Genomic DNA, 13,581 nt, shown 5'->3' on the forward strand with positions numbered 1-13,581 from the left:
TGACATACTAAAAATGACAGCTTCACAGCACCACAGAGGGGAATCCCAGGATGTTCCTCTCACAGGCAGTCACTGCTCTGCAAATGCAGAAGAGCTGCAGACCGTGGGGGGACAGCCTGTATTTCCATGGGATGAGACCTTGGTGGAGATACACTTTTCCCCCAGGGTGTCCTTCATTGCCTGCTTCTCTGCACCTCCCACCATCCGCCCACAACTACTTTCACTACTTCACTTCTCTGTACTTTAGGTGTACAGAGAAAATTATTTTGTTCTGCTATTCTTTTTCATATTTTTTCTTTACACCAGCTTAATTTGGTAAGTTGTTGAGAGAGTAGCTAAGAATTAGAAAAGTACAAAACCAAAATTAATCCTAAGTCTTGCACCTGCGAGACAGCGTGTCCTTAAGCTTAGCTAGAGTATGATAACACATAGTAAAAGAGACATGAGAAAAAAGAAATGTAACCCCTAAAAATTAGAGAAGAGCTGGTGTTGTCATATAGCCAATAGATAAAGTTACAAAATATTCATGAGCTTATTACTTGCTGTATAAGTGTCTGATACTCTCTTCAATAAACAAAGCTTGCTAATCTCATATTGAAAATCCCAAGTTTTCTCTGCAACCGACAAATAACTCATCCCCAACAAATAACTCATTCTACAACAGTAAGCCATACCAAGGTAAGTACAAACAAAAGTATACAGCATTTATATTAACAGCTATAAAACAAGAAAAATATGATCCGTGTTGTCCAGCACTTCTCCACCAAACTGAAGGCCAGTTTTGCTCTTGCTGAAGTCCTAATCCCATCTGAATTATTCAAAAGACAGGCAGAGTTTCTCTGTCTTGTACTACACTGAAGACATACATATTCACAAGTAATTTGATAAACAAATTATTTTGCAGTTAAGATGAGTTTGACAGATACAAATGGAATCACACTAATTTGGTCTGATTGGGTCAAAATAACATTCCATCTTGGCCACTAAAAGAAAATAAAAGGAGGAAATAAATGCTTGCATTTTACAGAGTACTGCCTGAAGGCCATTTTTCCTTCCCACCAGTGCCAAGATGCAGAGCTCTGATTCTGTAGGTGTTCAGAGCCAGACAGGACCTTTCCCTGAGACACAGCTAATGAGAGCACCACTCTGCTACAGGTCTGGCAAAAGATGATGGCCTTTATTCTGTAGGATTGTTACATGGGCACTGATGGCTGTGACTTCTGCAGCTGAGTAAGGACAACAAAGATATGTACTTGTGGAGTACTGCTGGCATTCATTTGCCCCATACACTATTATTGCTTATCTACCCAATGTCCCTGCATCTTAGCCAGAACCTCACAGGTCCAACAGCCAGGCCTTTCATCTGAGGCTAAGAGCAGTAACTTGTAAGAAAGCTGTTGAGTAAGCAGGGGTCTCACAGCAAGGAATACCTGCAGGAAGTATCTGAAATATAAATATGCACACACATGCTAACAGGTAGATGGTGAATCAGCTCACACCCCGTGAATCTTGTACAGCCCATGTGAAGCATCACACAGCAAACACTGAAATATCTAATCTGTGCATGGAAGTCTTGTTCCAGCTTAAGGGGAATGCTTAAGAGGGCAATATGAGGTGAGAGCTGATTCTGCATCAGTGCCTCAAGCCTTTCAAGGACAAGAAAGGCAAAACCAGAACAACACATTGGAGAAACCACTTAAAGGGATCAGACACAGCAGCTCAGTGACAGATCTATGAGCCAAACACCAAATCAGACCCCACTCTGGCTACAGATTTCCAGAGACCTAAGAACTGCCCAGCTCCCTGGGCACAATAATCCCAGGGAGAGAATTGCATCTACCTTTTCCAGATTGGCTATAATGATGGCAATTTCTCACATATACTCTGCCATGATAGCTCAAAAGCCATGCAGCAGAGCTGAAAACACCCTTCCTGCCTTTAATAATACACTGTAAACAATCACCTTTGCTTCCATTATATTCCTACCCAGACACTCAGAATGTTTTTTCGTTGTATTATTTTAAGAGGAGAAACGTACACGCTCTATTTTCCATTAAGCTCTTTACATATGTATTTTCCAGACATTTCTGATGATCACCATTCAGATCTCTCCTTCCCAAAGACAAGGTGATTAAAAAAAAAGCCATTTACTCCCTCCACGTTTACCTCCACATTTCTAAAGCTGACAGCTTTTTCTTCAGGATTGATTGCGGGTGAGGGGGGTAGGGAAGTTATTTGTTTGTTTTAAAAGGATAACAGGCAGACTTGGAGAATAGAGAGAATGAAATCTCAGAGGGCTCAAGCAGTCTTTAAAAAATTCCCCAGAAGCAGTTTAATACTGCTAAAGGGTGATTCATGCAATAAATGATGCATCAGAGGCATATAATTTTTACTGATACAGCAAGAGCTCAGTCTACATATATGTATGTCCTCATGCATATTCACAGCCTGCAATACAACTTAAAGCTGAGACAAACTGCAAAAAGGCTTTTTCATTCTGTAACATGAAACATATGTTAAGAGCATGCTCTCTTTATAAATTTCAGCATAAACTTGGAGGACATTAATTTAGATACCAACACGAATTATGACATAAATTTAAGAAGGTATCTCTATTTGAATCTTTAAAACTTGTGCTTCAAGTGGCTGCATTCCAGCAAAGACAAAATGGGTTGCAGAGTCTAAATTCTAAGGCCAAAAGCTTAAAAGTATTTAGTAATTTTAGATGCTCCCTCTGAGATGTTTTGGGCCTGCCAAAACTGCAACAAAATAAAAGCTCACAATTTTGTAAATGTCAATTTCTCTCCAAATTCAGATGCAAAAGCTTAGGTCTCTAGCCCTATACTTGGTTACATTCAAGTTTAACTACTGACGGTTTCAGCACATAGTAATAATCCATACTCCTTCATGAGATCCTGATTCCAGCAGTCAATATAGTTGAGCACTTTAACGTACACAGAGTGATGTCCTAGGCTTCATTTCAGCTGTATTGGCTCCCCACCTCTGAAAATCCTACTATTTCTATTTAGGAGTCCTGACACAGAATTAAGTGTAGCATGGTATTTAAGAGCCATACAAGTCCTGCTGTCCAGAGGTTTTGGCATTTTGTCAGAGTCATGAAATATCACAATCCTTTCACAGATCAGAAAATTTGAAGTGAGAAAGACATTTTATACCAATGGAGATGGTCTTTAAAAAGTGTGCTGCTTTAAATGGGAAATTTGCAGACTGCAGTATTACAGCCTTCTACAAAGGTAACATACTAAAGATCCTGCAATAGCCAAACATGTCACTGAAGTTAGGCAAGAAATTACCCAGATACGTAGCAGAAGCAAGGCTTTCTTGGAAAACTAAAGAAAGCTCCAATTTCATAGCAAGAGATCTGAATGCTATCAAATAAAAGCAAAAAACGCAAAGGTTAAACTATTAGCCTTCCAACAAATAGTTCTAACACAGAATTACCATAACAGAAAACATGTGGCTCAAAGAACTTATGAACCACTTAAGTGGCTCATTTGGGGAATTTAATCCTTTGACAGTACTGGTGCGTAACACCAATCCCCTTAGTGGATGAACTTTATTATACCCTGTGCACCACCAAGGATTCTGACTTAAGAATCTAAGGACAAAAAGTTACACAGGGGACTCCCTAGAGGTGAGCATTCTTCACCTCCAAGCAAGAACCCCTGTGACAGTCACGATTCAGAGAACAAATTTCCATTGCTGCATACAAAATAGCAGTCAAAGCAATATCTGTTTCAGATCTTATTTAAAGTTATGCTGAAACAGCCAAATACCAGCTCACTTACGTAGCTTGCTGACTTGCTTTCTGCATTTCCACATTTCCAGCTGAATGTGAAGATGTACTTTTCCCAACTTCTCTGCTGCTTCATCTTCTGCATAAAGGTAATGCTGGACAGCGCATCACAGAAGCTGCATCCTTCTTCTTTTCAAACTCCAGGCCAAGGTTCTGTTTACACATGTTGATAAAAATTCTCTTCAGACATATACTTTGCAATACTAAATGAACAGAAGCCTGCCATCCTGATGAAAATTTGCAAACCATAAAATTAACTAAGAGAACTTGGTCAGAGAATCAAGGCACACCAAACATGGCTTCCATAAGAAACCAATGGCAGCTCCATAAGTTGTTTGTTTTGGTTGGGGGTCTTTAGAAAGCAAAACCATGTATTTAAAAGTGGCATATTGTCAACAGGTTCCTGTTTCTTTTTGTTTTCTTGCTGTTTTGATTTATAAAGAATGATTTATCAGGCAAAAGCTGCACTTTTGGTGTGAAATAGGTACCCAAGAGCCTGTAGACTACATAGGATGGGAAAATACTTTTCTAACTTTTAACACTGTGGAGAGAGACATTAATGGGTGGTTCTTGTTTCTGTCAACCTTATTTCCTGTAGCATCACCATGCCAGTGCAGGGAGCTCTCATTCTTCATGGCTCCAAACCGCTCACAAGAGAAGCAAATTTTTGCAGTGGGAGGCCATCTCCCCACACCAAACAACATACTCAGTTGTTAATTGGACTATTTAAATCCAAACTCTAGGGACCTCCGCAGACATACTGAATATCCATGTTAACAAATCTTAATATAAGATCTCTTGTTCTACACAGGTAAGCAATTTACTAGAGAGAATGGAACAAACTAGACATAATGCCTTAATTGCATTTTTTCCACACAGGTCTATACCCTTCATGCTAAATCTAGCCCTGAGAGCAAACTAAACACTTCTGCCCCAGAACTCAGGTAGGCAGGTTGGTTGGTGGCTCATGGCTGGAAACCCCTCTGCTGTGTTTAAAGGTCTTTATAAATAATGTCAATATTTCACGTAATTGTTTTTTCAACCTGGCCAGGTTTCTGTGCACTCTAATTGTTCTATATCAATGTGGTAAACACTTCCTGCAGACAATTTGTTAGGAAGTTTGGATTTTATATAACCCAGGAAATGAAGTCACCAGACCTGTGGGCTGCCTGGAGTGATTCAGGCCCCTGGTTCCTGCAATAAGCAGGCATTTGAGACACAAAAATCCAGAGGCAATGACAAACTAGTGGAAAGAAAAAGGGTGCATACTAGTTTCTCCATACACTCTATCCATACCTAAAAATTCAGAAAGTTACAAAGAACTTCCACAGACTTTCAGCCATTTATTTTTATCTCTGGTGCCAAAATTATAAATAAATTCTGATCCCTCTTCTCCTCTTGTCTTCATTGCATTGGGGAACAGAACGGGACACAATGTGTAGGAGGGTATTGAAGTTTCTTTTTGTATCTTTTCACTAAGGAAGCAGTACTTTTTCTTCTTTACTTCTTATTTCTATTGGTTACAAAATACATGTGTCACTTTCTAGTAACTTCCCTGGTTTTGCATCATCAATCACTTATCAGCGCTCTGGAAAAACGCTACATAGCTACAGCTAAGGCAGCATTCCCTGAAATGGCCTAGGAGTTCTTAAAAATTCATAGCTTTTAGTTCAAAATTAACTTGGATTTAGAGCTTTCTGCTGGTTCTGATTGTTTCAGAAACCCTGTGAGAAAACTCAGGAAAACCTAAGATCTAGACAGTGGAACAGGCTGCCCAGAGAAGTTGTGGACTCTCTATCCACAGAAGTGTTCAAGGCCAGGTTGGATGGTGCTTGAGCAATCTGGTCTAGTGGAAGGTGTCCCTGTCCATGGAAGGAGGGACACCTCTGATCTTTACAGTCCCTTCCAACCCAAACCATTCTATGATGTCATTTTCTTCCCTGAAAGTTATTTTACGAGTCTTTTTGAAATGTACAATTTGTCTCCGCTGTGAATGGCTCTCCTGAGGCATGCTCTTTAGCATGAATGGAAGTTCTTGTCTAGCCATCACCACCACACAGCTGTGGTGTGTGACCTCAACACAGCCTTCCACTGGAGTCCTCTAACTATGCAAGAGGAACCAAAATATTAGCTAAGCAGAGTAACATTTCCTTCCAATGGCCATAACAAATGTCATTGCAAACAAAGAGGAAAAAGAGACAAAAGAGAAAATGTAAAAAGACTAAAGGAATTTCACACTGCAGACAAAGGAATAATCCTTGGCTGCACAACATCCTGGAAAATAGTCCCCATTTAATAAAGGTTTAAATCAGGAAATTTGTTCAATCCATATATGTTCCAGTGGTAAGATCACACCACAAAATCATCTTCTGAACTGACAGGCTTTGGAGACAGCTGCTGGAACCTGAGGACTTCTGCATGTCCAAGCTTTCTACAGAGGAGAGATTACTCTGTAAATCACTTTCAATTCCTCTTCTTATAGGATCCTTATTGTTGATGATGTGGGTGGGCACACTTGGGTGTCTTTTCCTCTATCCTTCCAACACATAGGCAGAGGGTAGAAGTGGTACAGGTCCTACCAGCAGCCATCCTGTTACTGCTGTCATGGCCCTCTCCCACAATACACCACAACTGCAAATCTGTGTCTGTTGCTGGCATGCAGGGCTTAACACTGTCACATTACCCTCACACTGCTGCAAACACCATCAGGGATTAGCACAAGCCAGTATCTACCTGTGAACTCTGACTCCAAATTCAGCAAAATTTAGCTGTATCTGGCACATATCTTTTCTGGCAGGGACCACAGAAAAGTCTGAGTTGGAGAGGAGATGGGGGAGAAATTTCAATGATCACACAGGGGCTAAACAACCGTAATGGTAGCAAGCAGATGAGAAGAGATAAGGAAAGATCTGAGTCTCACTTTGCGCACCTGAATACTGACAGGTGAGATCAGGCTTTGTTGCTATCCCCATTTCAACACTGCATACGAAGGGAATGAGTAGAAGACAAGAATTTCTGACTTTCTTGAAAAATACTAGTAAAAGCAAAGAGCAAAAAAAAACAAGTGGGCCTACCATGTGTGGAGATAGAAAACAGGTAGTGAAAGATACAGCACCAATAGTGTCAGGGGAATAAGGAGAACAAGAGGATTTTGTCTCACTCATAACAGAATACAATCATGTTGCATTAGGTGCCATTTAGATGTGCTTACCCTACTTTTTGATTAAATGCATATAGCCACTTTCCTTTTACTGTCTTTGATAATTCAAAGCCATTATGTATACTGCAGAATTTACTTTAGTTTGTTCACTTTTGCTCTCACTGAGGTTTTCTCTTCAGAGGTCACTTCGTCCCAGAGCCAATGATAAGATTCATCTTCAAAAGATGAGCGGAAATAAAATTTGAATTTAAAAATAAAATAAAACCCTTCTGGAGATCATCCTGCACCTAGCCTGCCCTGTTGAACTTAACAGGAATAGCCCTGTAAATTAGGCAAGCCTGATTTATCCTACCATTACCCCCAATACTGGCATTTATTAATTCCCAAGCATAACAAGAATTCTGATAAATGTTTTTGCATATTATGCATGCACTCACACTGCTAAGTTCTTCACAGTTGGAAAAGAGATTCAGAGCTTCAAATAGGTAAGAGAGGCAACAGTCATAAGAAAATCCCAAGGGAAAAACAAGAGGACTTAATAGCAGGCTATTATTAAACTCTATTTGATATATTAAAAAATCACAAGGAAGCCTGTCAAAAAAATTACCATGATCAAATAAATTGCAAGGGAAAGCTGCCAATCATGTCTTGCGAACTGGTATGGCAGAGACATGAAGGGAAATAAAATGCCCAGAGCCCAACACAAAATCAGGTTTGTCCTGCCAAACACACTCCTGTCCTGCTTGTGTCCCCCTGCCTTCACCCAGCCTGCACCAGCTGCCCCCTTGGCACCTCATCCTTCATTCTTCCTGGCCATGCAGCAGCTAAAGGTGCTGCAGAGGCTCAGCACTGGGGCTGGGAGCCCCACTCCCACTTCATTCCACCTCCTCCCCAGCAAAACTGTTCTTCTCCTCAGCTCCTTGTTATCTCCTGCCTACGCACACGCTGTATTCATACGTACTTTGCCACTTTGCAAAGTGCTCTTGGGATTACTTAGGTACTGCACCAACCCAAAGTTGCTCCATTTTACAGCGCTGGCTTCATAAAACTCAACCTCACATTGCAGAGAGCTGCCAGAGAGATTAACTTCAAAATGTTCCTTTTAAAGTGCACAGTGTCAAAACTCTGCGCAGTGGATCGCAATCAGTGTTTCTTCAATGCAAAAGCCCTTCCTCCTTCAAGAGCTTGGGCTGGTGAGGCACTTAATGTGCAGACACAGAAGAAGCCAAGGCTGGACATGCAGCCTCCGCTCTGTGCTTTTCTCTCAGTTGTGCCAGTACTGCCCAGGTGTAGCTGCATCACCTGAGCTGCTCTTTCTGCAGCCCTCTATACATGCATTTCCCAGGGATAAGTGTCTATGGGTTTAAAACAGCAGCAGTACTACAGCACACTGGTGTAACAGTATAGCAGGGCAAAGCTGGAAGAAGGAATCAATACTTTACCAGGCAAACTGAAGAAGCTGGAGAAAAAAGAAAAGCATCTCGGCACTAGGGGCCTTTTTCAGATTTTAGGAAGCTAAAGGTTTCACCAGGGGAATTTGAGAGCTAAAATGCATTTCTTTATCTTTAGTTTCTAATATCATCTTAATCTCAAGTAATTAGTTTCTCTTCATTGCATTTACTAGACTTTTCATTTGCTTCCTTTCTTTCCAAGCTGCATCTGGCAAGCTAAACATCTGAAACCCATCAAACCCCAGTCAAGAAAACGTAGCCAGAAGCCTGGGTGGCTTCAGAGGTGTGTGCTTGTACACCTTTGTGTCCCCATGCAGTTCTTCAGTTATTACACTTAAACAGAAGTTTAGAAAGCAAAAAAATTGCTCTACTTACATTTCCAGATGCTTCTTGTTCCCCGAGTTCCCCCCTCCACAAAAAAAAATACCCAACAAGCATTGCCTCAGTTTAAGTGCCACCAAGAGACTCCATTTGGTTGGGGATTCTGTCCCCTTAAACAGTTTACCCTAGCTATCAAACAGTATGCTTAAGCGAGAAAACCCACTGACATCAACAGAACTACTCACATTAATAGTCACAGCTTGATTAGGCCTTAAGGCTTTAGATGTTTAGATGAGCAGTTAGATCAACTCTATGGCTTGGACTAGTTTTGCAGTTTAAACCATTTAAAACAAGAAGCACCCCAAAGGAGGCCACAAAGGCAGCATGAGAGAGAGAGCAGAGCTCCTATTACTTTATTCACCATGGTGGTTTGTGGCAGTCCAGGTACACTAATGCCAGCTAAGGCTTTCTGCACCTGCCTTGAAAAGCCCTTCTCCAAGGGCAAAAGTCTGACAAACCGCTTGAACATGGCTCCTGGAGCCAAAGGCAACAGGGGTCGTACACAGTGAAAGAAAATCTAAATTTGAAAGTCTTTTTTTTTTAGGTACTGTCCTTGAAATTGCAGGGAAATTGTAAATTATCCCCAAACCAAACACTGCAAAGACAAGACATGCTCAGTTATTACACTCTATGTTGAGGTACATGAGGTACAATTATGTAAAAGCATTTTACAAATATATAGTAATAAAAGTGCAAGAATATCACCCAGGCTGCCCAAAGCAGGCATGAAATGACGCTAGGCAATAAGTCTGGGACAAAGATGTGGACATCCTTGCGTCAGAACAGGCCAGGTGACAGAGGGGAGCACTGTGACTACCTCAAAGAAAGTGCAACAGCATTGGTTCAGTGTTATCTTTGACTGGACCTATCTATCATCACAGAAGCCCGGCCATGAAGCTCTATTTTAATAAGGTCTCACTGAAAGGCATTCTTTTATCCACTTCCTCTTGTTTATTATTCTTTCAAATATCTGATAAGATACTTTTCAACTGTGGCTATTCACTTTCTGTTTGCGTAGGTCTTGGGTTCATCACAAGTTACAAGGTCAGCATTAATCTAAACAATGGTTGGTTATGGGTGATTTTGCCAAGTAGAAAACACTCTAAAGGCTAGATTGTTATCATCAATAGGGCAACACACAGGCAGCAGAAACAAGCCCTACTTACACGCATGTAGATTAAGCAGAGCTACTCAGATGCCAGGTCATGGGTGTAGCACATGCACCAGAAGCCACAGCTCCTGCCCAGGGCTTGTTAAGAAAAAGTAGGGAAGGAGGGAGGAGCTTCTCTCCCTTGTACTTCAACAAGTCAGCATGGCCACCTGGCCAGGCACCTGTGAGGAGCATGGAGGGGCCACCCAAAAAGTGCAGAAAGCTCTCTTAAACCTGCGGAGCACATTTAAGGCAAGGAAATAGCCTGCAAAGTGTGTCTTTTCCAGCTGTGCTCTGTGCTGTCATCCAGCCCTCAGCAATATCATTTATAAGCAACATACTGACAAGATGCCCTGTAGAAAATTCCAAAACAAAAAATCAAATTCAATAAAACAAGGGAAATAGTAAGTATTTGTGAAACCTTTTAAACTGATTTCTTTGAGGACTGCTGATTGATAGCTGACACAAAAGAGTAAAACTCCATTGGCTTGTAATACCAAAATACTTTAACTGTATTTACAGTTTGTCACTGTTCGAGCCAAAACCTTCCAAAATATACTCCCTGAACCTGGAATGCATGCAGCTTATCTCTTGGCCTTTATATTCCCTTCTTCAAAACACACCCCTTCCTGCACTCTCACCAACAGTGACTCACACCAACCTAATGAAAAAAATTAAAACCCCAAGAGTAAAAAAAAAAAAAAGGAAGACAACTACTAATCAAACATTGCATATGCAAACAATTTTATAAACCTGTTTTACACAAATCTGTTTTTGTAAGTCTCCTGTCCATGAGGTACTCTGTATTTTTCAGATGGGGACTAGGCACCGTAGCACTAATACCCATCTATTACCATTGATGGAACAAACTGCAAAGTGATATTTGTTCTCCATGTCTTGTTTGACCTCCAGATTGGCTGATTAACCTTTCCAGAGCAGCAGCTCTTTGCAAAGGGAAGGTAGCTGCAAGCACTGGAGGTAGGCAGCCCAGCCAGAGTGTTAACCCTGACTCAGGAAAACAGCAGCTCAAGAGGATCAATCTCTATGGTGATGGAATTGCTGGTCTCTCTAAGAATGGTAGCTAGCACTTTTCCAGGGCTGTTATTTTGTGATGAGAGTCTGAAATCAATTAAATAATTTCTCTCCTGTGCTAAAGATTCATGGTTTGCAAGCTCCCTTGCTGCTACCTTAAGCAGGATCTGATTTGGAGGCCTTCAAGGGAACCATTCCTAATTTTTCATTAAACACCTCTGAGATATCCTGTTCTCTATACTACTTTTATAAACACCTGAAGTAAAAATATTTACATTATGACTTAACTATTCACTCTGATTGTGTAGTAACCTTGGGCTGACAATCCATATTGTGTTTTTTTAAATCCCATTTTGTTCAGCAATTGTTCAATACACAATGGTCTGATGGTCCAGCTGCAGCCAAGAAGCACACCACAAAGCTGAGGGAAAGTGCTGGCACCCAAAAATTGATTCTCTGGCCATCGTCACACCACTGCCCAGCTAGCAAGGCCAGCTATCTAGTCCTTTTCAGTAAGACCAGCTGCCAAAATCTCCAAAAGGTCAAAAGATCTGCTGGGAATGGCAGGGATGAAGGGAAGTCTTCATGACTTCAGCCACCATGAAGAGTGGAAATACAGCAGCTGTTGAGTTAAAGCTTTACAACCATGGAAAATTTTTTGCATGCTGAGATAAGCCTCCAAAGCGGCCAAGGATGAGAACTCACCTCTCACAACATCAAAGCTGTTGTATCTGGGGTGATTCCTTTGAAATGGTGAACTTTGAAAGGAAAAAGGTGAAGGGCTAATTCAGTCTGTATTACAAGTAGTTTGCTGCTCTTCGCTTCTGCAGCTATATGCATTTTCACATACTTCTAGCACACTCACTAAAGCATATTTCCTACAAGGATATTTAATACTGTTTATCAAGAACAAGGTCAACGAGGGAAGCAAGATTAGATATTTCAAAAGATATGTTCCCTTCTGTTGCCATAACAAAGAAAGGTACATTAAATCAACACTGCTAAGCTGAATTCAGATTTCAGCAGCCCTCCTTGCTGAAGAATCACACACACATACACAAACACCCCCTCACCCCACAAAGCCTCTGTCTTGTTACAGGATGGGCTCTGGCACTCAGGCTTCCATCACAAGTGTACATGGCCTTCCCTTAGCAACCACCTTAACTTTATTGATTCTGTAGTTGATTCTTATGGCAACAAGCTCTATTCTGACTGTTTATAAACTTTAAAAAGGTCATCAAGAAAACAGAAATAAAAGCTGTTTCTCTGGACTATTTTTGTGTCATGTAGACCCATGGAAGCTACTGGGAGAAAAACAAAAATGCAAGAAGGAAAGACAAAAGCCAAAAATCTCAAACTGAAAAAGGGAGGGCATGTCTGTGGCTGTGGTGGGGTCACCTGTATTCTCTTCTCTGCTCTGCCATAAGCTTTCTCAGTGACTTTGGATGTAAACTGGGTCTCCCACTAGAATGTGTTCTTTCAAAAAATTCCCCATCTCTTGTTCTGTGGACTTGACCTTAAAAATTTTATTCTATAAGCTGCTTTGTTTTTGCTTTTTTTTTCATCCCAGGAAGAGGTCATAGATAACTTCCTTAAGTAGAGTGAAAAGAGAGAGAAACAAACATAAGCCTAATGTTTAAAAAAAATTACACTATTTGCATGCAGATGTTTGCAGGATTTCATCATCAGCTGGCAGAGAAACCTCCCCCCTTGCCCTGTAGCTGGGACGATACCCGAGTTAAAGGGGCACATCCAGTAGTACTCCAAAAAACAATGACCTGGCTTTCTTCAGGTCTGTTCCACAGCTCTGACCTGAAGCCCAATACAAATTACATCAGAGAACAAGATCACACATAATATTCCTGTTCCTATCACTCAAAGCTGATATTCCTTTAACTGCACTGCTTAATTATATCCTGGTCCCACCTACACACACAGAGTCCTCCTTAATCCCACAAAAAACACAACAGCAAGTTTGCAGTGTAAGCAAAGAGTAGACTATGTGGTGGCCAATTTCTTGTTCAGAGGTTTTTCTGGGAGGAATTCCAACTCATGTGATGCACAGGACCCTGTCTTATCATTAAAAGGAAATATCATTTAGCAATATTTTACATTTTGAGACAAGGAGCAGCTAACTAAATATCAACTTTTTAAAATAAAAGAACAGCATTTCCTCTGGTTTACCTGAGTTACTCAAAGGCAGCTTCTCCTATCCCTTGTGTTTTTATTTAGAGTTCTCAGTAAATGATTTGATACTATTTTAGAAATTAAAATAACAGTTTTATACCATCATTTGAATGAGATCTGTGAGCAAACTACTGCATTTCCTGAATAGCATGAATATTATTCTTATGAATGAATCAACTATTTCCAAATATGGATTGGAAAATATTCAGCTACCAGATATTTGGAAAAGCAAGCACCAAAACAAGCTCAGAAGTCCGATACAGATGTCTAAGACTCAGGAAAACATTCCATCCAATCAGTCGTGGGATTTAGACTCAGTCATTTCTCTGAGTCACTCATTTCATTGCTATTCTTCACTTGTTTTGGGTGTGGACTGAAAGCAGTTATTTAGAAAGCTCTTAGT

At 40.7% G+C, this 13,581-nt stretch overlaps 1 protein-coding gene across 2 annotated transcripts in view; it reads right to left on the minus strand.

Annotated features, from left to right (window-relative positions):
- PDE10A (phosphodiesterase 10A) overlaps nucleotides 1-13,581 on the minus strand; it is a 343,886-nt gene that overhangs the window by 220,600 nt on the left and 109,705 nt on the right. Inside the window, exon 2 of one of the 2 annotated variants that reach the window (XM_058019880.1) lies at nucleotides 3,810-3,970. The exons of the other annotated variant lie outside the window; for it this stretch is intronic. Coding sequence (XP_057875863.1) covers nucleotides 3,810-3,843 — 34 coding nt within the window. The 5' untranslated portion in view covers nucleotides 3,844-3,970. The remainder of the gene's footprint in view (nucleotides 1-3,809; nucleotides 3,971-13,581) is intronic. 2 annotated transcript variants of the gene reach the window in all.

This window comes from Melospiza georgiana, chromosome 3, assembly GCF_028018845.1.
Source record: "Melospiza georgiana isolate bMelGeo1 chromosome 3, bMelGeo1.pri, whole genome shotgun sequence".
Taxonomy (NCBI): domain Eukaryota; kingdom Metazoa; phylum Chordata; class Aves; order Passeriformes; family Passerellidae; genus Melospiza; species Melospiza georgiana.